The 26466-nt window shown below is 42.6% G+C and overlaps 1 protein-coding gene across 1 annotated transcript in view; it reads right to left on the reverse strand.

Annotated features, from left to right (window-relative positions):
* TBKBP1 (TBK1 binding protein 1) overlaps positions 1–26466 on the reverse strand; it is a 166007-nt gene that overhangs the window by 32804 nt on the left and 106737 nt on the right. Inside the window, exons 4-6 of the mRNA XM_068264146.1 lie at positions 17071–17221; positions 15676–15872; positions 11783–11844 (exon numbers count right to left, since the gene is read on the reverse strand). Of these exons, the coding sequence (XP_068120247.1) occupies positions 11783–11844; positions 15676–15872; positions 17071–17221 (410 nt within the window). The remainder of the gene's footprint in view (positions 1–11782; positions 11845–15675; positions 15873–17070; positions 17222–26466) is intronic.

The following is a 26466-nucleotide window of genomic DNA, read 5'->3' on the forward strand; positions in this document are numbered from 1 at the left end:
AATAGACTAATTTGATATACATCTTATTTGTAAATATTAAAATTAAGGAAAATTAGGAAGGACCAAGGTGGTTTTAATTATAAAACAATGTTTTGCTTATACGTTTGCTGTGGTGTCTATGACTAGGGGAGTGTCAGGTACATGCTTAGAAGTGTAGTCAGTGCATAACCTTTGTATTAAAAAGACAAAATTATATTTTTTAATTATATTTAACATAGCTTTTTTAAGGAGGTTTATTTAACCCCTTATGAAATCCTAGGACACAGCTTAAAGGGATACTTAAGTCTGGCCAAAAAAATGATTTTAACTCACCTGGGGCTTCCCTCAGCCCCCTGCAGCTGATCGGTGCCCTCGCAGCTCCGCTTCGATGCTCCTGGACCCACCGGCGACGACTTTCGGTTTCGCCGTCAGTCAGGCCTCTTGCCGCAATAGTAGCCTAGGGGGTGCTATTGTGGCTGGGAACGCGAACAATCACTCGTGTTCCCATGCCTGTCGGCCGTTGACGGCGAAACCGGAAGTCGTCGCCAGCGGGTCCAGGAGCATCGGAGCGGAGCTGCGAGGGCACCGATCAGCTGCAGGGGGCTGAGGGAAGCCCCAGGTGAGTTAAACGCATTCTTTTTGACCAGACTTAAGTATCCCTTTAAGCGAACTTCTGGTTACTGCACTAATGACTTCAAGTCATAGAGAGACATAGTAATGTGGGAAACCAAACTTTTACAATGGTTCAAACCTGTAAATAGAGGTCCACATTTTTACGCTGTTATGATGCTGATTGAATTTAATTGGCACGTGTTATTGCAGCCTAAAATAACTATTGTATTAATATTACTGACTTATCTTGCGAATTCTGAATTTACGATGCTTCCACTTTAGGCTATTTCCTAGGTATATGGGCTATATACAAGGGTTCTTAACTATTGTAAATATCTCACAACACCATAGAGATTAGCAAACATCCATGCAAGAACACTTTTGATGTCCTGTTATAAGTAAGTGTTTTTTAGCCAATCGGTGCATGCACAAGGCAGCCTGACAATTTACTGAGATTGTTGTGGTCCCATTGACTCCAATGCAAATACCTGCCGCGCTGTACGGCTCGTACTCGTACCCCTCAGCAACACACTGCAGAGTCTGTGTTGCCTCTGCATCATCTGAACCACGTCAGCATTGCGTCTCACCACGAGTAGTGTGGCCAGTCTCTTGGAGACTAATGGCCACTGCGACGGGGGGAGCGAATGTGACACACCTTGGCCCATATGCAATTCACTTTTTCTCTTGAGTTTACTCCGAGGTTCTTACACCTTGTCATAAAATTCTTTTTAAGCCACCAGTAAGCAAGAAAATACTTGAAATAATTTTGAGAGTACATTTTCACTAACTTATGGGTATTTTTTTCAGTTGTAAAATGCTGGAAAGTTATTTTAAAGAGAATATGATAATTATTTCCTAGGAGATAACTCAAGAGAAAGTTATTGCATATGGTCCCACGAGTGAAAGGGGCCTTAAAGTCAATAAAGAGTATCATCCTGCTTCAAAATTTCCTGCTTATAAAATCCTCATGGTTTTGGTTTGTCACAAAGTAACTGGGGTACTCTGTAAAACTCTTTTCAAAAGAACCCCCTGACAAGGACCAACACAAAAATGCCTACTAGAGTGTGTGCATTCTGGCAGATACCCTTCGTAGTATTAGGTCCAATGTCTAAGTAATATCCTAGTGTTTCTGAGACAAGAGCTATCTGGTTACTTTGTAACATACGTTAAATGTCTAAAAAAATTTGTACAGGGGCACAAGATGTATGTTTTAAAGCTGAACTTTAATTTGTGTCATTTAGTCTTAAAGCGCCACCTACTGTTAAGAACAAGGATAATTTATACAAACACTGGGGATAAGTTGTTTCATGTATATCATCATTTGCTGCAAAAAAAAAATGCCCTTTTCACCTACTACACAGTATTAAATAAGCAAACAAGAAAGTGTACCCCTTCTTTCCCACCTTATTGAGCCACTGTTTCCCATGCAGGCTGGAACAACCAAGAAACTGCAGAGCCCACTGAGCTATACCAACTCTCACCGTTCATAAGAGAGGACAGCAAAGAAATCCCCCTTTGTCCTGTGTATAGAATGAAGCAAGTATTGGTAGCTGGTTGAAATATTGGAAACCACAGTACAAGGCAAGTGAGGGAAGCCCATTGTCAGGGTTCTTGCGAACCATCCGGGTTCTGTTGATCCCGTCACTGGTATAGGGTAGCGAGCAGCCCCAGGGTGTGGGGTCTAAGCAAGCACGGGTCTTCACCAGCACACCCCGCAAAGGATGATGGGCTGTCACCCCTAGTGGATGGTGGAATGCTTTACTGCCTAGTGCTTGCCAGGTCACGACTCCCAGGACTACCGCACCAGTGAAAGGAAGAACAGAGGATACCTGACGAGATAGGAGGGGGTTCGGGCAGAGCAGACCATCAAGCTATCAGTCCAGGACAGGCTTGACAGGACTGGCTGGGCAGGCTGGCTGAGCAATTGTTACACCCATCCTCACTCAGGTACTATGGTCCTCTCTGAGTTGGATAGGTTGCACTCTAAAAAGACTGCTAAAAAATACCAAGGGAACTTTAAAAAATGCCCCCCCCCCCCCCATCATGCAAGATGCATTCATCATTGGTGTAAGCGATTTTTCTTACCCTTTAGGCGGATTCCCTCCCATTATATTTTAGAACATTTGCCTAAAATTTGCATATTTTTAAATTTCCATGTAAAATTTGCTTGTGAATTTTCATACGTAAAACAATAGGGTGTACTGAAAGCTTAGCCTTATTAAGCTGGCCATACACTATTTGAGTCTTTTAACAGATCTGACATCACTGGCGAACTCAGGGGGCTATTCCGGGTGTCTGGAACCTCCCCCCTGCACTGAGCTGTGTATTCAGCCAGGGAAGCCTGCATAATATAAACAGCCTCATTCTCCCTCCCTTCTTACTTCTGGTGCCTCCCTCCAGCTAATAGAATGAGAGAGGCAGCCGAGCTTCCTTCACAACCCTCACAAGAAGATGCAGCCTGCAGTGAGAGAATGTTGATTATGGAGTCCTGGACTCTCCACAGCACAGAAGTGTCAGACATGATGAAATTAGAGTGCAGGCAAGCTGGTAAATATGCTCAGCATGATGCAGAGCTTGCCTGGACTCAGGGTCTGTGGGCAAACATCTGTCTGGTCTCTCCCCATTGTTATAATGACTGCATGTGTGGATAAGGTGTGGATAACAAGCTGAAAAGTTTTTGACAGTCCCTAGACTCCAGGAGGGCTTCTTTCTGACTTGTGTGAGAGACTGACAGGGACAGGAGTCCGATTACAGGCAAGTAGCCTGTGTGATGTGGGACTTCAATACAGATAAGTTCTCTGCTCCATCTCAGGCTATTCTCAATTTCTCCACTCTTCTCTCTGGGCTAGTGCAACGCCAAAATGACAATAGCAATCGCTAGCAATTTGTGAGTGTGATTTTGTGAAGTGATTTTCAGAGCGATTTTTGAATGAATTGCTCAAAAACATGCTACATGCAGTATACCTGCAATTTTGAAAAAATCACAACGCTGCTGTGGGAACACCCACATAGGTTAACATTAGCCAAGCGCTTTTCAAATCACTGTTGATTAGAAAAACGCTCAGAAGCACTCTTGGTGTGCACCAGCCCTCCCTCATTCACCTTTGTTTCCCTCTTCCCCTAGAGCTGACTGTGTGTTCTTGTCTTACAGGAAAGCTAAATAAAAGTGCAATCCTGGTGAGGCAAAATATTATTATTTAGTATTTATGTAGCGCCGACATCTTCCGCAGATGCATATATCCCTGCATCATATGGGTATCGCTTGCGCTATGTGAAACTATGTAGCATATTCCACTGAATTGTCCAAACTAAGTCTATCTCCTGTTCCTCTCTTGGGGAGTTGTTCCAGCGCTGTACCCCGTTCACATTTGCTGCTACCAGAAGCCCTCAGAAACACTAGTGTCCTTGAGTACTTCCAAAGATAGGCAGCTCCGTAATACGCCAGCGCACTTTTGTGCATGGGCAGTATGGAGCCACCTGTATTCGGAAGCACTCGGGACATACGTGCTTCTGGACCTTTCAGGAACCCCCCCCTTAAAAATCCTGCGTTTGCCCCTGGACATAAATAAAATCATCATGTCAAATCGAAATCTGTTCAGAACTAAAGCCTTGCTCAGTTGAATTTGACTGACAAATCAGCTGAATATTGATCATTAAAAAGCCAATCTTTCTGTTGATAAAACTCGGTTGGGAGAAGCAATCACACAGTTTTGTGCTGAATCAAGCAATTTGACACTAGCAGCAGCTGATTTCTGATTATCAGATTTCTACTGAAATCTAATTGAAGTTGAGTGTTTCACAGCAGTAAAACGATCAATATTCCCCATTTAATTTTCAATCAGGGAAACAGAGTGCTGGATCAAGCATGGAAGTAAGAGTGCATACCTAAAGATCACATATCAAAGTTAGTGTGATATATCATCACTCTATAGCAGGCGCTCTATAGCAGGATAACGTCACAAAATCAGCTAAAAAAAAAAAGACCTTTCAAGAGGTACAGCACTTGGATTTTGCATTGTACAGCACAGGTATGATTTCTGCAGATTTACTAAAGCTAGCAATATACACGTTTTACAGCAATCAATATTGAACATTAATTGAATGAATTTTTTTAGTATTATGAGATATACATGCCCCTAATATTTTTTTTTATTTTCAATGTTGTAAGTAATCAGTAGGGACAAATGATCTAAAGAAAATTAACAAATCAATTATAATTTTGAACAGCTTATATCTATGGTTTAGAGCAATATAATAAGACTCATTCCCTTGCAAAACCAATACTTCTCATAAACAACTTATTTTCTATGCACCGTACTGCTACATCGAATAAAACTGAAATGTTTCCAGTCCAGCCCATCAAAGTGACTGAACTATTAAGTAAAAAAAAAAAATTCAATTTTTCCATTATTTATTGGTTTTTGTTTTGTTTTTTTGTAATTGAAAACCGCAGTGAGGAGAAATAAATCTATATTGCTTAACATACAATTTAGAGCAAGAATGTAAACACAAACCAAATACAGGAAGGAACAACTTCTCTGCACATAGCTGGATGTTTGAAGTGGATAGAAAGATACTTCCCTCCACACCTCAGTTATTACAGCACTCTCTACACATACATTTATGTGATTATGGCCTATGTTAGTATTTTATGCCCTGTCCAATAAAAGTGCCCTTGCAAGTGTTCATCTCCAGATCTGCAAAAGTAAAGGGGAATCTGAAGGAATGCTATTAGCATCTTTATGCTGAAGATTTACTACAATAGAAAATAGTTGTATTTTCACTGTTAACAGGAGCATAGCAATAGCCATAGCATCTGCTATGGGGCCCTGGAGCTGAGGGGGTCCAGGTTGTACTTGATGTGTTCACTATTAACTTTCCATTGTTTCTCCACCCTCTGACTTTCTGTATATTAGCCCAAAAGACTATACACAGTGTACATTACATGGGAATGTAATCTGCCCAATCAACTCATATCCATAGGGTAGGGGCAAGTGACATTGGTTGCTCAAGAGTGCCTGCATCTTAGTGCCCCATGACAGTTTTGCTATGGGGCCCCATAATTTCTAGCTACGCCACTGACTCTTAAAGTGAAGAGACCCTGAAGTGGTTTTGAAAAAAAAAAAAAAAAAAAAAAAAAAGGACTAGATCCCATAGATACTCGATCCTGTGCTTCCCTTCATCAGACACCCCCCCTCCCCCCCCCACAATGTCTTGTGAAGCACTCACGGAGGAGAATGCTTCTGAAGTCTTCTGAGGAGTATCAAAGCTGCAATTTTGAACAGGGGACAGCAGGGGATCAGGAGATGGAGAGAGGTCTGCAAAGGCTCTGGGATCCAGAGCTTTCCCTCTTCTTAGGTGAGTATCCAAGTCTTTTTTTTTTCTTTAAACTCGACTCTTTAAGCCTGGTACACACATACAATTTTGATTGGTTAATCCTTGGCCAATTGGCCAATTTTATCACTACTATGTAATATGAAATATGTAATATGAAAGCTTACCTACACAATCTGCTCAAAGTATTCAAAATCTAATACTACATGAGGTGGTCAAAATTGCTTTACTGACATGTATCAGCTCGGAATAGGGATCACTAACCCTTAACTGACTTCAGTATAAAAGCAATGAGGGTTCAGAGGAGACGTGTACATCTACCCTTATGCACAGGCCACAATGGGGCCGGATCACAAAATGGTCAGCTGGATTGTGGTCCATTTAAGTCCTTGTAGGATGCAGTTCCACCAGCTTCTATGGGAAACAGATCCACTTATCCAAAAAAATAGTGCAGTTCAAGGTTTTTAATTTTTGGTCACATCCGATCTGAATCTTATTAATAACATACGATCCATTTACTGTCAGTTTTTGTGATCCATAAAATGGACAAAAAATGTCATTATTGGGGGGTTCTAGTGTGAACTGAGCCTTACCCAATTGAGGAAGCAGTGGTTAGGAAACCAAAGGCAGTAGTGTTGAATACTCATCTAAGGACCTACTAATCGGATACTACTTTTTTTTTGAGCTGTTAAGCATCGCTTAAGTACAAGTTGGCACATTAGCCAAACTTTCTGCTCAACACTAAAGCCAACTATAGACCATCTGCTCTTAGTGAACACTAAAGTCATGCATAAAAGTATTCATTTGAATTTATTGTCACTCCACATTATTGTTAGGAGTGACTATTCAGAAACAAGTGCTGTTCAGACATGCTCTCTGCTCCTAGAAGAGCTTCTGCTCTATGAAGAGGGCAGTGGGAGGACGCTCCTAGGAGAGCTTCTGCTCTATGAAGGGGGAGGACGCTCCTAGGAGAGCTTCTGCTCTATGAACAGGGGAGGGGGAGGACGCTCCTAGGAGAGCTTCTGCTCTATGAAGAAGGGAGGACGCTCCTAGGAGAGCTTCTGCTCTATGAAGAGGGGAGGACGCTCCTAGGAGAGCTTCTGCTCTATGAAGAGGGGAGGAGGCTCCTAGGAGAGCTTCTGCTCTATGAAGAGAGGAGGATGCTCCTAGGAGAGCTTCTGCTCTATGACGAGGGGAGGGGGAGGACGCTCCTAGGAGAGCTTCTGCTCTATGAAGAGGGGAGGGGGAGGACACTCCTAGGAGAGCTTCTGCTCTATGAAGAGGGGAGGGGGAGGACGCTTCTAGGAGAGCTTCTGCTCTATGAAGAGGGGAGGGGGAGAACGCTCCTAGGAGAGCTTCTGCTCTATGAAGAGGGGAGGGGGAGTGAGCAGTGTCCTGCAGCTAAAACTTCAAAGGAGTCCCCACTGCAACAATGGCAGTCCTGGCAGATGGCTAGAAGAAATGCCAACTTGTACAACCAAAATTTTAACCCAAAATGATTACAAAATATGGATGTTTGCATGTTTTACTATATTCAATTCTTTACTTAACCCATTCGCGTTCCGTCGTTTTCACTTGAGAAATGTTCACCTCCCATTCATTAGCCTATAACTTTATCACTACTTATCACAATGAACTGATCTATATCTTGTTTTTTCCGCCACCAATTAGGCTTTCTTTGGGGGGTACATTTTGCTAAGAGCCACTTTACTGTAAATGCATTTTAACAGGAAGAATAAGAAAAAAACGGAAAAATCATTATTTCTCAGTTTTCAGCCACTATAGTTTTAAAATAATACATGCCTCCATAATTAAAACTCACGTATTGTATTTGCCCATATGTCCCGGTTATTACACCGTTAAAATTATGTCCCTATCACAATGTATGGCGACAATATTTTATTTGGAAATAAAGGTGCATTTTTTCAGTTTTGCATCTATCACTATTTACAAGTTTAAAATTAAAAAAATATAGAAATATATCATCTTTACATTGATATTTAAAAAGTTTAGACCCTTAGGTAAATATTTACATGTTTTTTTTATTATTGTAATGGTTTTTTTTTTTTTTTTATATTAAAAATTTTATTTGGGTAGTTTTGGGAGGGTGGGATGTAAACTATAGGTTTATAATGTAAATGTGTGTTGATTTTTATTTTTTTTTACTTTTAGTCGTAGTTTTACTTTTTGGCCACAAGATGGCGGCCATGAGTTTGTTTACATGACGTCACTCTAAGCGTAACATACGCTTAGAGCGACGCATGGGGGAGGTAACAGCCAGAAAAGGCGCAGCTTCCGAGAGAAGCTGTCGCTTTTTCAGCGTGGGAGATAAATCAGTGATCGATCACCATAGCCCGATTCACTGATTTCCTGGCTAACAAACAGCGGGCCGGGAGCGGGCGTGCATGCGCGCGATCGCCTGCGGGAGCGCGCATGGTTCCTGGACGTAGTTTCTACGTCCAGGAACCAAAATAGGTTAAAATACAAAAAAAAAATAAAATAGAAAATCTTTTAGGATATATTCACAGTGGGACGTTGCGTTTTAATGTGACGTTAAAGTCGCAACGCGTCTGCGTTAAGAGGTAACGCACTGCAAGTAGTGAGTTACCATAACGCAACATTTTTCAACGCTAACGTCTCACTGTGAAGGTCACAAAGGATTATCATTGCAGTGGGGTAAGCTGCGTTATAAGACTTTATAACACAGCTCCGCAACGTCCCACTGTGAAAGCGACCTCAGTCAACAAAAATAAATGTGTACATACATGTTTTGTGATAATTTTTTTGGTAGCTTTGATCAAATGAGTTAAACAATCTGGTAAAACGCAGCTTCCACCTTTAAGGGAACCTGAAGTTAGCGGAATACAGAATATTTTCATTCCACTATAACCAATGCCAGTTACTTGGCTGTCATGGAGCGCTTTTTGATTTTGTTGTGTTTGAGTCACACACCTGCAACAAGCATTCAGCCAGTAGAGTCAAAGTCACAGCATCTGATCTGCATGGTCTTTCTGGGCCAGTGACTAATAGCATTAGAGGCAGAGCACTAGTCAGGGAACTGGCATTGTCTTATAGGACAGGGCTTTGCACCTGTGGCACGCGTACCACCGGTGGTACTTTGCTGTTGGCCAGGTGGTACACACCAGGCTGGCCTGCCACTTTATTGCCCACATGCCACTTGTCCTAGTCCTGTCCTGCCTCCACAAAGTTTGGCTCCCCCTCCCTTGCTCCTTGCTGTACTGCTCTGCAGCATACATCAGACCCCAGATCAGTGGGGAAGAGACGGCCAGGCGACCGGTGCACAGTAATGGTGCAGATACAGAAATCACATCACTGCTCACTTCCTGTATTTGAAGTATACACGCCGTCACCGTGCACCGTTTGCCTGGCTGTCTATTCACTGCGGCTGGCTTACCAATGATCTGAGATATGAACTATTTTGCACGGCAGCACAGCAAGGAGTGAGCAAGGGGGGAGCCAAACTTTGTGGTGAGTCACTGCCCAGCTCTCAGTCTCTGGTGGTCGGACTAGGCTACCTATAATGAAGGGGGGGGGGATTTGTAAGGCTACCTATATTGCCAATCTACCTCCAGATTGCCAATACTGACAATCTGTAGGCTAGCAATCCAACTATAGTCTTTTTCCCCACCAATGCCTCCTTACTTTTCCCCTCCAATATGCCCTTTTTTCTTAAAGTGTACCTGTAAGAAAAAAGTGCGCTGGGGTGTACATACCACAGGGAAGGGAAGGCCTTTGTATCCTAAAGAGGCTTCTCCCTTCCTTCTCAGTAGATGATATCCAGCGCTGGGAGCCCCAAAGTTCTCCTCGTCGGTGTGTGCGCATGCGCTATGCTGCTCTCCGTTCAGGCTCCACCAGAAACAGCTAAGCCCCATCACGTCCAATCTACTGTGCAGGCACACTGGTGGCACTTGAACATTTTCAGGCGATAAAAGTGGTACAATTATTGAATAGGTTGAAAAGCCCTGTTATAGAGAATAAAGAAGGCAGCCTCCCTATTCCTCTCACTTCAGGTTCCCTTTAAGAAGGCTGAACCAACTATGTACTGCCTGCTCTCTTTTTCTTTCCCTCCCTTTGTAGGGATGCTGAATGAGAACTGATGCATCCCAATTGGAGCATTCTGAATCTGTAAAAGAGTTGCTAAAAATAGCATAACGTTTGCATTAACTTGGGCATTAGCAGCATCCCACTGACCATCCCTACACATCTGTTTGCTCACATATTTGGTTGGTCACAGTGGTCAGAGGTCTATGCAGCCTTTAGAAGGAAACTTAATAATAAATATGGAAGTGTTCTCATACTTCTTCCTACTTCTGCCTGGTTTTCACACGCTCTTTATACTCTCTGAATCATGGACATAGAACTAGCGAGCTAATGAAGTATACTGACTCATATATGTGACTTTACTTTCTGCAAACTTGTTGTAGGTATGTGACTCAGAAGCTACCAAAGCTAATGACAGCTGAGGAATCTTTTTAAACCTTATGCAATTCCCTTTTCCTCCTAAGTTTTTTCCTATATGATATTTTTACATCCTTTCAATAAACTGCCTTTTCAGTCACCAGCAAGCAAGAAAATACTCAAAATAATTCCGACAGTACTTTTTGAAACTTTTCTTTATTGCTGAGTGCTGAAAAGTTATTTTAAACAGAATATGAAAAATCTCTCCTAGGAGAAAATATAGAGGGGGTCACAAGCAAGAAAGACCATGCTAAATTATCTAGCACTTAAAGTGTACCTGCAGGGGAAAAAAGTGTGCCAAATGGATACTTACCACAGTAGAGGAAAGCTTCTTGATAATCCAGAAACTTCTCCCATCCTCCTCTGCTCCGCTGATCCTGCGCTGGGATCCCCCAACCTGTATGACCAGGGCTTGGGGAAGAGTGTTCCAGTCTATGAACAAGCGTAGCCACACTGCGCAGGCATGGAGCTGGAAAATTCGGAGCCCAAGTGACTCCAGGCAACTGCGTAGGCGCCAGACGTCACAAGAACGCCCATGCTCGTTTACTGACGGGAGCGCAGCCATGAACTTTCAGAGTGTCCCATCGCTGGATCAGTGGTCTCGAGAAGGACATGGGAAATCTCCCTCCAGTGAGTTAAAAATCTGTCCCCCGTGGGCCTTAGAGGTTCCTCATTGTTTGCTTGATCTAGTGTTCTACAAAATGGCCCCATAAAATTGGTTATGTCACATGATGCGTAGGTGGATTTTGAGAGGTTATTGTGCAGAGAACAATGTTAATTGCCAATGTTATCCAATTTTACCAGTATATGCACTACAAATGGTAAACAGACTGAACATGCATTAAACAGATTTGGCCTTCATACTGCAAAATTGTGGTAAGCTTGTGCTGTGAATTTTGTATGACCAGAGATGCTCTTGCACAAGGACCAGCAATAGTTGCTTGTGTCATAATAGTATATAAGGCAAATTGTATGGATGCAGCATATGGAGATAATTTAAAATGGTGGCTAGAGAATTTAGCCCTGTATCTTGTACATTACACTCACTTCACCACACCCAATTTTTTGTACCGGAGTATACTCTGCAGCTTATTATTCATACAATGAGGTGGAAGTTTGTGGAAATAGCCTGTACTCCAAAGTGCTTTTGCCTTGGTAGCAAAGAAGAGCATTTTGTAGGCTTTTTAGGGGGAAACTTTGAGCTGGTTCTAAACTGCAATGGAAAGATAATTTTCAATAACCTCATATTACGAAAAAAAATCCGCAGCACTGATCTAGGCTTGTGACATTAGTGTAATTACCCTTCCATGAAACCAGATGTTTACCAATGATAAAACACATTGATGCAATCCAGATAAGGGAACAGCAGGTTACTTACTGGTCATCTCCCACCTCCTTCAGCCATGCCATCTCCCTCTGGGTCTGTCCAGTAGCCAGCTCCTACAGTAACAGTGACACAGGAACACATCAGCAACCAAAGCTCATGTGAGAGTTCACAGCCCAATCAAATATAACAACACAATATAACCTAGTTAGCATAAAATGCCATCATAAAAAGTGGAGGTGTGGCTTATATCAACCAATCAGATGCAGGGCTTATTTTATAATCATAAGAACAGAAAGGCAGCTCATCTTTAAATAAATTAGTTCTAGAATGTAGTTAAGAGAAGCTGTTCTGGGAGAAGTTTGAACACCTCTGTTAGAAATCGGAACTTAGTAAATTGTTGACATACACGCACTCGCATTGTACGTTCCTGTTCATTCTATCTACGCCTGTCAGACTGAGATCTAGGAGGAGTGTTGCTGCTGTCACCCAGTGACAGCTTAAAGAGAACCCGAGGTGGGTTTGAAGAATATTATCTGCATACAGAGGCTGGATCTGCCTATACAGCCCAGCCTCTGTTGCTATCCCAAACCCCCCTAAGGTCCCCCTGCACTCTGCAATCCCTCATAAATCACAGCCACGCTGCTGACACACAGCTTGTCAGAGCTGGCTGTGTTTATCTCTATAGTGTCAGTCTGCTGCTCTCCCCGCCTCCTGCAGAACTCCAGTCCCCGCCTGCATCCCTTCCCTCCCTGCTGATTGGAGGGAAGTGACAGGGGCAGGGAAAGGAGCTATGCAGGAGGCGGGGGAGCAGATGAGACTGACTCTACAGATGTAAACACAGCCTCACAGCACGGCTGCGATTTATGAGGGATTGCAGAAAGCAGGGGGACCTTAGTGGGGTTTGGGATAGCAACAGAGGCTGGGCTGTATAGGCAGATCCAGCCTCTGTATGCAGATAACATTCTTTAAACACACCTCGGGTTCTCTTTAAGGCATTACAGCAAGCTTACCTGGCTCTCATTTGGTTTATTATTTACTAGGTGAGTCTGGTTCTCATCTGCTCTCTGATTGGCTGCCTGTGTTATAAAAGTCCTTTCCTGCCTGGGCTCCATGCCCATTACATTGTTCAGTTTCCTGTTCAGTGAAGGGTGTGCTTTCATATTGCTCTGTGTGCCAACTGACTTTTGCTAGTTTGCTGCCTGGATTGACCTTTGTTTTGTTTGACTAAGCTTCTGTCTCATCCCCTGGTTCATCTGCCTGTCTGCTGGATGTTCTGTGTATGACCTCTGGCTGGTTCTTGACTTAAGAGTTTGTTTAAACCTTGTATTAGTAAGTCATCTGACCTGTATATGAACTTTGGCCTCATTCCTGGACTCTGTATTAGCTGGGTTTTTGGGTGCTTCATTGGTTACCTCGGCCTCAGATCCAAATACTTTGCACAAATAAGTACTGGGGGCAACCAAAGTTGCGTAAACATAAGCAGTCTCGCGCTCAAGCCGGGGCTTGGCTAAAGGTGAAGATCGTGGTATTGGGTCTGAAAGATAACTGGTGATCACCTGGATACCTCACAACCTCCACCTAATAAAGACATAACTGTCTGGCTGTCATCCTGATTCACTGCCTTCAGCACTTTGGGTCCCATGTTTGGTTGCAAGGAATATAAGACTGTACGGTCATAAAATTTAATAGCTGAGATTACATGTAATAAGACTCTTAACATAATATTGTTACGGATGATCCCTAAGATCCAAGATGGATAGAAGCTTCTGTTAAATTAACCTCAATAGATGATGTTCTATATAACTTTGTCGTGCTTTTACTTTGTTCAATAAAATATTTGAAAGCAAAATAGGGGTGTGCCAGGATATTGTTTCAATGTACAAATTAGCGCCTTCTCAGTGTGCTGGTGATGGGTTTTACATGCAGAGCAGCTCACTAAATAGACTGTGTAAACAAGACAATAAAGAAAAGACAGTGTAACAACATGTAAAAGACATCAAAATAATAATGGCAATTATGGAGACAAATGTGAACGAATACTCAGAGGATTCTCTCATTTAGTCCAAAATTCAATAAATCACATTGGGGTTATTCACTAACAATAGCATTGCCAAACAGCGCAAGTAAATTAAAGTTACGAACATTAATATAACACCTCTACTTTTTACTCCAAGCACTCTACCCGGGATAGTGGCAGCGTAGCGTGCATAATTAAGCACAGTCAGTGGAGCGGTAGTGCAGCATAGCGAGCACTGGTAACTTATGCCCGCTCCCTGCCAATAAAGGGCGCTGCACTCGTCTCGCTCTTAGCCCCTTCGGGTCCAGTCACTTTAAAGAACGTGATCCCCGCACTTTGATTGGCCCAATAGGCTGCCTGTCAAGTGACAGGCAGCGCGTAGAGTGTTCGGAGTAAAAAGTAAGTAGCGCTGCTATATTAGTGCTCGTAACTGTAACTCACTCGTGCTGTTTGGCAGCGCTATTGTTAGTGAATCAATCCCATTGTGTTTACGTAGATATTGCAATAACACACTGCAACTTAAGAGGAAAAATAAAATCAGTGTAATGCAGTGACAATGGATAGACAGCCATATGTTATCATATGCAGAATGAACATCCAGCACAACATTCACAGGCACTATGCTACAACCCAACTCCAAGCACCCTACACACTATATCATGTGAGTACTTATATCACTCTCTATCATGTGACATGTCAGTACCCATGTCACATGATATAGTATACACATCATATCATGTGACTCGTTAGTAAACAGAGTATACATATCATGTGACACATTGGTACACAAAGTACCCATATCACACTATATCATATGACATGCTAGTATACAGAGTACCCATATCACTCTATATCATGTGACACGTTAGTACACAGAATAGCCATATCACTCTCTATCAGATTCCACCGGCTCCGACTCCTCTAATTTGCATTTTAACAGACTTGTTTATTTGAAAGTATGTAACATAAAAGGTAACATATAACATTTCATCACTGCCAAAGCTTATGAATGTTAAAGCTATATTAATATGGCATCTGCTTTTGGGAACAAAAAGCTATTGGCCAGGAAGCTGACACTCTACCCCGTCTGCCATCCCGGCTTGTCATTGCCAATGTGAATTCCGAAGCGTCGTCTGTATAATAAGATTCACTGGAGCCCGCACAGGGCACATTTTACACTAGGGGGGACAGCGCTGGGGGTTATGTTGCGTTCGTAACTCGTCCTGATATAGTATGCCATTACTGCCACACACCCGATCGAGCATGTCATGCTGAAATTGATTGGGAATCAGGGTTTCTCTCACGAGTAATCACCCGTGATTCAGATGAGGCTTAATTTGCACAGGTGTGCGGCGGGGATACAAGGGGTTATTTACTTATAATTCCACCATCCTCCCTGTGTTCCAAACAGCTTGCACACGTCCTATTGGCCGCATTGCAAGCCTCATCACGGCTCCCTTCCTACTTCAAGCCGGAAGGAGGAAGTGCGCCAGTGTGAGGCTTGCAACACGACCAATAGGACCCGTGCAAGCTGTTTGGAATGCAGGGCGGATGGTGGAATTATGGGTAAATAACCCCTTGTATCCATGCCGCACACCTGCACCAATTAAGCCTCATTTGAATCACAGGTAATCTTTCATGATTACTCATGAGAGCAACCCTGTTGGAAATCAGCTTGCAGTGTATGGACAGGCAACAGATTTCACTGATCAGATTCGATCAGAGAGAGATCTGTCTCTTTGTTGATCTGCCCATACATCATCTGGGCACTTTTACAGACACTCCAGACAGCTGCCTTCTCAAACGTCCTACCTAATAAAGATTTTTCCCATACGGGCCAATCATTTGTGGCCCACTTATAGTAACTTGTCTAATTACATCTCCAGAATTATTTGCTGTAAAACAATTGCTGCGCTGGTTTCCTGACCTGCTCCCGAGCCTCCTGCAGCTGCTTCAGCTCTTCCTCCAGACGCAGAATATCCTCCTTCAGCTGCTTCTCTCTCCTCTGAGCATTCTGCAGATCTCTCCTCGCCTCTTCCAGCTCCGTGTCCCGCCTCTGTGCTGCCATGTCACGCTGCAAGTCCAGACTACGAGGAGCCTGCCAGTTCATAGGGTGTTCTAAAACTACAGAAAGAATATAATATGAAGGCAAATACAAACTGATAAGTTAAAGTGAATGCCACCAAACTAAACGTCAACAATTAGCAGAGTATGCCTACCACACACTAAAAATGTGCTTCTTATTATGTATTAGCAGACATAGACCAGATATCTGTGGGTCAGTAATCCCTCTGTCATGTCATGAAAAAGACTGACCAATAAGCTTTCACATTCTTAGTGGAGCCTCCTGATCTTGCCTCCCCAGTGGCTGGCTGATTGATCACATGACTACGATTAGGGCTACATCAGCCAGCAAGATTTCCTCATGGAGTCTGTTGTCAAGTTTGCTTTATTGTGTGTAGTGTGAATGGTATTGGTATTATAAATTACAAAATCAGTGGAAGACACTGAGATAATGCTAGTTTACATTTTCTTAAAAAAAAAAAAAGATAAAACACTAAGACTATAGCATTGTCTAATGTCATTTTTGAGTGCTACAGACATGCTCCCCCGTCCTACTCCTAAATTTTCACTGGTGTGACTAAGCCACGTTCCTATACACCAGTGGTAATATACTGGTGTAGCCATGTTCTGAGATTGAGACCAGGGTTCAAATCCTGGCTAGGGTCAGTACCTATTCAGTAAGGAATTCAAGGCAAGACTCCCTAGCACTGCAGGGTGGCCTCTTGAGCATGTCCCAGTGGCTGCAGCTCTTGAGCACTTTGAGTCCAACAGGAGAAAAGCGCTATACAAATGTTTGGATTATTAATCTTGGACCCCTTGTAATGAACATGTGCTTCCACCATGTACCCTTTATAACAAATGCAGACATCAACTAAAACTGTGTACAATTCTTCCACCTCCAAACCCCAGTTTCAGACTAGCCATTGTGACCGCTGTAAATAAGATGTTGACATTAGCCATACAGAAGCCGTAGGTGGCACATATATGATCTAACTAGAGAAGAACTCATTGACTGGCTACACAGTACATTGAGTGGCTCTACAGAGACGAGACAGATTAGAGGAGATGCCTACTAGCAAGGTCTATGGGTAAAATGATGAAGATATTATGAAACCACTGCTGACACACAGATGCATCATCATCCTCATTTTGCTATAGTATGGCGCTGTTCATCCTAGTTGGCATAAGTGTTGCTTTTTCCTTCATTGTCTGACTAGTATCTGGTATTATGTGAGATTCCTCAGTTCCACAAACTCACCATGTGACATGTTGGGCCCGTGGTGCAGAGACAGGTACTGCATGTTTGGTTCAGATAGGCCAGAACCTGGGAATGGGTGTGGCTCAGTACACAACTGTAACTGCTGCTCCAGGGACTGGATGTGGGCAACATGGGTCAGAACCAAGCCCTTCTGTAACAGAGACACATAAAAGAATGAATAAGAGTTTGTAAACTGATGACATAACATTTTTACACCATTTATATCAAATGTTATTCCACATTAATTTACCATGAAAGGCCATTTGCAAAGTAATCCTAATAAGAGTGCCCAGCACTGCCTGCATGTCAGGAGACACCCTACATATAAATTAAGTAAATAGGAGCAATGTGTTGCATCTGTCTGGCACAGCCTGCATAGTGATGTTATCTCATCTAGTCTTTTGTTTAACTCTCTGTTGGCCATAAACAGTAAATGGGAAATATTCATAGATAACGTTTCATATTTCACCTAATTACCGTATTTTTTGGACTATAAGCCGCTCCTAACCATAAGACGCAACTATGTTTAGAGGACAAAAGCCAGGGGGAAAAATATATACTAAACGTGGTGCATCCATGGTGAAGGGGCATCTTATGGATTACTCCAAACCTCCTCTGCATGGGCACAGAACAGGGAGTCCCCAACACTGCGGCGGGTTGGAAGTTCGTATTGGCAGGCGTTCACAAGTCATTAACTCCCTGCATTTGGACTATAAGACGCAGTGACTTTTTTACCCACTTTTGGGGAGAAAAAGTGAGTCTTATAGTCCAAAAATACAGTATTTTTTGTTCCAAACATGAATTAAAGAAATAAGAAATATCAATTTACACAATACCAATTTCCTTTACTGATAAGTGCTTGTGTAACACAAATATTATTAAGAAGCCACGTATAGGTTGTCAGATATCTTTACAGCAAGTAAAATCAGTAACGCTTTATTGTCTGTATTATGGGTTAATATCAATTTATAGAAGCAAGTGAACAGTGCACAAAAGCCCCAACAAAAGTAAGTACCATCACAAAACCGATAGTAAAATATGCGTAACAGCACTTTACTGATATTCTTTCAGCCTCATCTGGTACAAGATTATTATAATTATTATTCATTTATATAGTAGCACTGCACAATATAATTACAAGACATGGATACATAAGACAAAAGGAGAACTCAATAAGTAGGACAATTACTACAAGTTAGTTTCCAATAAATTTACAGCAGCTGCTAGAAGCCGTAGGTGTGAGAGTCATAACAATTAAACCCATGCCAATGTGAGGTCGATTTAGTGAATTTATCATGAATTCCCTCCTTTAACACGTTTATAAGTCATGACGGCAGACCTTACGTTGGTTTTAGGCTTCATTATTCCTGCAGATTCTGTCAGTGCTGCTGTACACTGCAGACAGAGCTACCAGCTCCTCTTACTGCTCTCAGCCTTGTTTACAGCATTAGCATTACGTGCTTCAGGAGCTGGCAGTAAGCAGTTCACCTCCTTACCCCTCTCCTGCACTGTACATTCCATAATTTACAGGAAAGCTACTGCCACTTCCATTATCTCGCAATGTTCACCCACTCTTCTCCCACACACTTCCTGTGTCAGTGTTTCCTTGTGTATCCCTATCTCCCCTGCTTGTTTTGTTATTTCACAAAGTCACTCTTGTAGCACCGCTTCGTTTTATCTTGGCCAGCAGATCGCCATTCTCATAATCTCTAACATTTCAGCCTTTTCTTATTAAAAATGTCTCTGACCTTTTTGTGTCCCTTGTCAAAGTGCCGCTTTTTATTACACACACTGGCATTAATCAGGCGTTTCAGACCTTCGAGTGCCAGAATGGTTATTGTAGTGACTCATGTTCCCTCAGTGTGACCTTGTAGATCCCTACTGCAAGAAATACTTCTGTGTTTGCTAACCTGTTCTGTGGTTAACTTGTCTTAAAATGGGCCCCAAACAATAATGCAATACCTTTGGGTGATTGATTTTAACCCTAGTTTAAGAAACTGGATTGAGGATACACGATTCCAGCAACCAGTGCAGGAATTTCCTCTCTCCTCCTGCTGTTTTTGGAACTTCCTCCAACACCACCCTCTTGGCATTCCCGGCATCCAAAGAGGAGCCCCTACTGTACCCGTCCATTTTTCAATGGCAATGCACTAGCCATAAAGGATGTAGTCCATCTCTATAGGCATTGATTGCTGCCGTAGACATACGTAGTGGTGTCCGGAAGAGTCGTGGAGGTCGTCCCTGCGTTGAGAGTGTGCATGTCTGAACAGGTCCTATAGAATAGATTACACTGGATCCACTGACATGTCCATTTATCCATTAATCTCGTTGATCTCAGTTGAGAAAAACATTATGATTTTGTATCTGGTGTGAGCCTAGCCTTAGATAAAGGGTGTACAACATAAGTATGACTATACAACAAACAGTTTTCTAATAAATATACAGCAGGTGCAAGAAACAACAGGGAAGGGAGTTCTGGCTTTGCTACCATGACCCATATACAATTAACTTTTTCTCCTGAGTTATCTCCTAGTACCGTATATACTCGGGTATAAGTCGCAAAATTTAGGACTGATTCAAAGTACAAAAGTGGGGGGGATTGACTTATAGTTGCATAGTCCTAAATTTTGCGACTTACAGCCTGAGTGGGGTGAGGGTGTGTGATATGGATGTGGGGTGTGTGTGTGTGGAGGGGTTACTCACCATTCATCGCTGGGCGCAGTGTCCTCTCTTTTCCTCTTTTCTCCCTCACTCGCGCGTCTACCCCCTTAAGAGATGGTCCGGCTCCCGATGTCACATGACGTCGGGAGCGGAAGTTACCGCGCGAGTGGAGGAGAAGCGAGCAGAAGAGAGGAGACTGCGCCCAGCGGTGGATGGTGAGAGGAGACTGCTGCAGCGGCGGGGAGAGCGGGCATGGAGGCAAACATCCCACCTTCCACAGCCTCTATCCTCCATCTACTTTCCTTTACCACGCATCCCCTTGTGCTGATACCAGCGTCTCCTGTGATGATATCATCACAGGAAACGCTGGTATCAACGCATGGGATGCCTGGGAGAGGAAGTAGATGGAGGATAGAAGGTGAGATGTTTGCCTCCATGCCCGCTCTCCCCACCGCTGCAGCCTATACATGGGGGCAACTGTACTGGCTACCTACCAATGCTAGGGGCAACTATACTGGCTACCTACCTATGCTACTGGCAACTATACTGGCTACCTACCTATGCTACTGGCAACTATACTGGCTACCTACCTATGCTACTGGCAACTATACTGGCTACCTACCTATGCTGATGGCAACTATACTGGCTACCTACCTATGCTACTGGCAACTATACTGGCTACCTACCTATGCTACTGGCAACTATACTGGCTACCTACCTATGCTAATGGTAACTATAATGGCTACCTACCTATGCTACTGGCAACTATACTGGCTACCTACCTATGCTACTGGCAACTATACTGGCTACCTACCTATGCTACTGGCAACTATACTGGCTACCTTCCTATACTGGGGGCAACTATACCTGGCTGCCTACCTATGCTGGCTACCTATACTGGAGGCAGATACCTGGCTGGCTTACCTATAGACTTACACTTAAATAATTGGAAAAATCCACCTTGTGAGGGTCAAATTTTGGGGGTCGACTTATACACGGGGTCGACTTGTATCCGAGTATATACGGTAGATACAATTTCATCTTCTATTTAGAATAACTTTTCATCTTTTAGCAATTGAAAACGTACCAAAATGTAGGTGGAAAAGTACCATCAAAATTATTTTAAGTATTTTCTTGCTTCCTGGTAATTTAGAAGGCATTTTATTGACAATTTTGAAGTTATAACTTAGGAGAAAACTCAGGAGAAAAAGTTAATTGTATATGGGCCCACATGTCTTATTGTCCCCCATAAGAACTCACAGTTGAATGATATCATACTACTGCAATATACCATGGCTAGCTAGGTTTTTGAGGATTTTACTGGAAACTAGTGTGAGAAAACTTTTTACATCGCCCCTCCTAAAAGCCCCTCAAAATTCCATCAGTCAGGTCACAAAGTACTGTATGTACCAAAAATTTCGAAGGAGTGTTACGGACAATATTTTCCCAACTGACAGCCCGTACCCATACACACACAGGTACCGTCCGCCACGTGTTCATTAAGCGGGGACATGGCACGCAAGCCATTTCTACAAAGTAAGCCAGGTCTGTGTCAGCTCTTGCTCACTCCTGCAGAATGACAGAAGTTTGCCTTCTTAAAACAGAAGGCATTTGCGATTATTCAGGTTGGAGTGAGCTCTGAATAATCCCAAATACAGCACCTTCTGTTTTAAGAAGGCAAGCTCTTGTTTTGCATCTTGGTAAGGAGGCTTTTTGATCGTTTTCAGTCCCTTAAACACTCCTAGGAGTTCTGGTTTACCATGAGCTTGCTGGGCAATCTGTAATCCTGCAGAATGACAAAGAGTTGCACCCACCATTTTACTATCATAGCGCATAGAGGCAGGTTCAGTACTATAAATACTGTACTCAAAACAGAGATAGCCTTAATGATGTTACAACTTATTAAAGAAAAGAGGAAAATGCATTGATTGTTACACAAAAATAAATGCTAACAAAAAAACAGTCCAAAGTAAAATAATAGGAATATATAGAGAAAAGGATGCTTAGGAACTTTACTGTATATAATGTTATGTATAAAATTGCTTAGTCAGTGTTTGTCCATTGCAAAAATCTTTCCTCACCCCGATATACATTCTTCAATTTATCACAGGTGGTGACAGCTTTACTGCTGATAGGTACATCACTGCGGAATGTTTGTTGCTAGCTCTGAAGTGAGTAGAAACGACACCTGGTATCCGAGTGCACTGGGAGGAGAAGGCTTCATGACATCATGAGGGCGGGGTTACATACCAATATATACATATAAGAAGTATTTCTGATTTTGAAAGCAGGATACTTAAAGTAAAAGTGGGTGTCATCGATAATGTAGTACATGATTTTACTGTACTATCTGTCCTTATCGTGACCTTAAGACTGCACTGTGTGTACTCCTGTTCGTTATTGCCTGAATAAACGGGGATATACCCGTGAAACGCGTTGCGCTGTATGTTGGAGTATATACAGTGATGTGAAAAACTATTTGCCCCCTTCCTGATTTCTTATTCTTTTGCATGTTTGTCACACTTAAATGTTTCTGCTCATCAAAAACCGTTAACTATTAGTCAAAGATAACATAATTGAACACAAAATGCAGTTTTAAATGATGGTTTTTATTATTTACTAAGAAAAAAAACTCCAAATCTACATGGCCCTGTGTGAAAAAGTGATTGCCCCCCTTGTTAAAAAATAACTTAACTGTGGTTTATCACACCTGAGTTCAATTTCTGTAGTCACCCCCAGGCCTGATTACTGCCACACCTGTTTCAATCAAGAAATCACTTAAATAGGAGCTATCTGACACAGAGAAGTAGACCAAAAGCACCTCAAAAGCTAGACATCATGCCCAGATCCAAAGAAATTCAGGAACAAATGAGAACAAAAGTAATTGAGATCTATCAGTCTGGTAAAGGTTATAAAGCCATTCCTAAAGCTTTGGGACTCCAGCGAACCACAGTGTGAGCCATTATCCACAAATGGCAAAAACATGGAACAGTGATGAACCTTCCCAGGAGTGGCCGGCCGACCAAAATGACCCCAAGAGCGCAGAGAAAAGTCATCCGAGAGGCCACAAAAGACCCCAGGACAACATCTAAAGAACTGCAGGCCTCACTTGCCTCAATTAAGGTCAGTGTTCACCACTCCACCATAAGAAAGAGACTGGGCAAAAACAGCCTGCATGGCAGATATCCAAGGCGCAAACCACTTTTAAGCAAAAAAAACATTAAGGCTCGTCTCAATTTTGCTAAAGAACATCTCAATGATTGCCAAGACTTTTGGGAAAATACCTTGTAGAGCGACGAGACAAAAGTTGAACTTTTTGGAAGGTGCGTGTCCCGTTACATCTGGCGTAGAAGTAACACAGCATTTCAGCAAAAGAACATCATACCAACAGTAAAATATGGTGGTGGTAGTGTCATGGTCTGGAGTTGTTTTGCTGCTTCAGGACCTGGAAGGCTTGCTGTGATAGATGGAACCATGAATTCTACGGTCTACCAAAAAATCCTGAAGGAGAAAGTCCGGCCATCTGTTCGTCAACTCAAGCTGAAGCGATCTTGGGTGCTGCAGCAGGACAATGACCCAAAACACACCAGCAAATCCACCTCTGAATGGCTGAAGAGAAACAAAATGAAGACTTTGGAGTGGCCTAGTCAAAGTCCTGACCTGAATCCTATTGAGATGTTGTGGCATGACCTTAAAAAGGCGGTTCATGCTAGAAAACCCTCAAAGCTGTATTACAACAATTCTGCAAAGATGAGTGGGCCAAAATTCCTCCAGAGCTCTTTAAAAGACTTGTTGCAAGTTATCGCAAATGCTTGAATGCAGTTATTGCTGCTGAGGGTGGCCCAACCAGTTATTAGGTTCAGGGGGCAATTTCTTTCTCACACAGGACCATGTAGGTTTTGAGGTTTTTTTCTCACTAAATAATAAAAACTATCATTTAAAACTGCACTTTGTGGGGGCGCATGCGCGACGCGATCCAAGATGGCAGCCTAGCCTGGGAGCTCCGCATGTTAGCTCGGATCTAAACGATTTTACTACACCTAATCTTTAGAGTTGGCACCCGGAACAAACATCGACGGACGGGGGAAGTGATCTGCCACCGTTTTATGGGCAATAAAAGAGGAAAGAAGCGTGGAGCCAACAATATTCTTGATCGTTTCCTCGAGAAGCCTGGTCAGTCTCCCCGCCTCAAGATGGCGTCTAAGAATATACAGACGGACCCTGCATCGGGATACATTACAAAAGGTGTGCTTGAGGGTTGTCTGGCTGAGCTTCACGAAAGGCTATCTAAATCAATGAAGGAGACAATCACAGAGGCCTTCGCGGAATTAAAAGCAGATGTTACCTCGGTTCTTTCCCGCACAGTTATCTTGGAGAAAGAGGTGACGACACTCCAGCAGCGTTGCGACTACCTGGAGGCAGAAAACAGTAAGCTGACAGACTCTGTTTCTATGCTACACCGGTCGATGGAAGACCAGGAGAACCGGGACAGAAGGCAAAACCTAAGAATAAGAGGAGTGCCGGAGTCAGTCTGACCGCAGGACATCAAACAGTATGTAAACGATCTTTGTGTATCTCTCTCCCCGGAAACCCCGAAGGAGATGTGGAGGCTTGACAGGGCCCACCGCGCACTAGGCCCAAGGCCAATCGGCGCTCCGTTACTGAAAGACATCATAGTACGGTTTCATTACTATGAAGCGAAGGAAATCATCTCACTGGCCACCAGAAACTTGCAATCATATATGTTTTTGGACACCAAAATTCAAATTCTGAGTGATATATCTCCAATCACACTGGCGAAACGCCGTAAACTTCGTCCAGTCACTACACTACTTCGGGACAAAGGGATTCTGTACAGATGGGGTTACCCCTTCAAGCTAATTGTTGTGCAAGACGGCGTTTATCACGCTATATCAGATCCTGCGGACTCTGGTGATTTACTCAAAGGCTTGGGGCTCACTCTCCCGAAAAGTCCAGAGGAAAAACCTTCTCAAGATAAAGATATCCCTCCAGTGCTATCTCCTGTTGTTCCATCTCCTAAAGAGCAGAGAGAATCTGCTAGGGTGCCAGCAACTCCTTAATTTTTTATATACATGTTTATATATGTCTATAGAAGATGTATAGGCTAGATAAAGATAATCAGAATTCTAAATGATCCGGGCTGGGGAGTGTCTGGGTAAGGGTTCTGCTGTTAGGGCGAGTGTTCCATGCTCCCTCAACAAGGGTATGAAGTGGGTCATACCCCATGGGATGTAAGATTACATCCCACAGAATACAAGTTTTTGCACTACTTGCAGGTATTGGGATTATTTTTCTTAAGATTTATAACGGCACAGTCAACTGCAAGTGGGGCTACCCACCATTGTTCGGTGGGGTTCCTATTAACCTTTCCCTTTCTTCTTCTTCCTTCTTTACTAAACTTCTGTCATTTCCTTTCAAACTTCTCTTTTTCCCTCTTTTCTATCTTAAAGAGTCTGGGCGGCCTGAGTATTCAGAAGGTAATAGTTCAATATCTTGATTTTGGTTTCCTATTGGAATATTGTATTATTAGACATTGCTGCATCCTAATGTTAGAAAATGGTTAAGTTTTTGACACTGAACGCAAAAGGTCTCAATTCAATACGTAAAAGATATCTTGCTTTAAGAGACCTGGAGCGTTCCAAAGCGGATTTCGTATTACTTCAGGAAACCAAGTTTTCTAAATCAGGCCCAGGCCACCTTAAGAGTAGAAATTACCCACTTTCTTTTTTAGCGAGTGCACCAACAAAAAAAGCAGGTGTTGCAATCCTGGTCAGGCATAACTGCCCATTTGTAGTGTCTGATACATATAGTGACCCGGGTGGAAGATATATAATTATAAAGGGTTCACTGCATGGGACATTGTTTCTTCTAGCATCAGTTTATGTCCCAAATGAGGGTCAAGTTGCTTTTATTGATAAGGTCTTTAAGAAAATCTCCTCCTTTAACTGCTCTAATGTTATAATGGGAGTAGATTTTAATATGGTTTGTTCCCCTACTAGAGACAGGAAATCAACTACTCTTCCCTTAAATTTTTCGGATATATGTAAATTATCACAGAGATTCAGGGACCTATTAAAGCATTATGGGTTTTTGGATGCCTGGAGAGTCCTTAACACTTTGGACACTGATTATACATTTTACTCTCACAATCATGGTACATTCACAAGAATAGATTACTTTTTTATATCCCCCACACTACTATCTACACTAAAAAAGGATTCATATTGGTCCCATATCGTGGTCTGATCACGCTCCTCTTGATATTGACCTCCATTTAGCTCATAATTTTCAAATCCCCTCGTCTTGGAAGCTTAACAATAGTCTGCTCATGGATGACTCCATTTCTTTAGAGATTTTGGAAGTTATTCAGGAGTTTTTCACTCACAATGAGGGTTCAGTTAGTTCCCAAACAATTCTTTGGGAGGCTCATAAAGCAACTGTTAGAGGGAAAATTATAGCCCTAGCCTCTAAACGTAAAAAAGAATCACAGCGAATGATTGATAATCTATATACTAAAATAACTGCTTTGGAAGAAAGATTTAAAAAGAACCCCTCTCCAGAGATATATAGGCAAGTACAAGAGGTCCGAAAAGAACTCTCAGAAGCCCTATTTAAAAAAGTAGAAAGATCCATTCTGTTCACACGTCAATTATTTTATGAAAAAGGAAACAAAGCACACACATTATTAGCAAAAAAACTGAGGGACATAAAAGC

Source organism: Hyperolius riggenbachi, chromosome 12 (genome assembly GCF_040937935.1).
Source record: "Hyperolius riggenbachi isolate aHypRig1 chromosome 12, aHypRig1.pri, whole genome shotgun sequence".
Classification (NCBI taxonomy): domain Eukaryota; kingdom Metazoa; phylum Chordata; class Amphibia; order Anura; family Hyperoliidae; genus Hyperolius; species Hyperolius riggenbachi.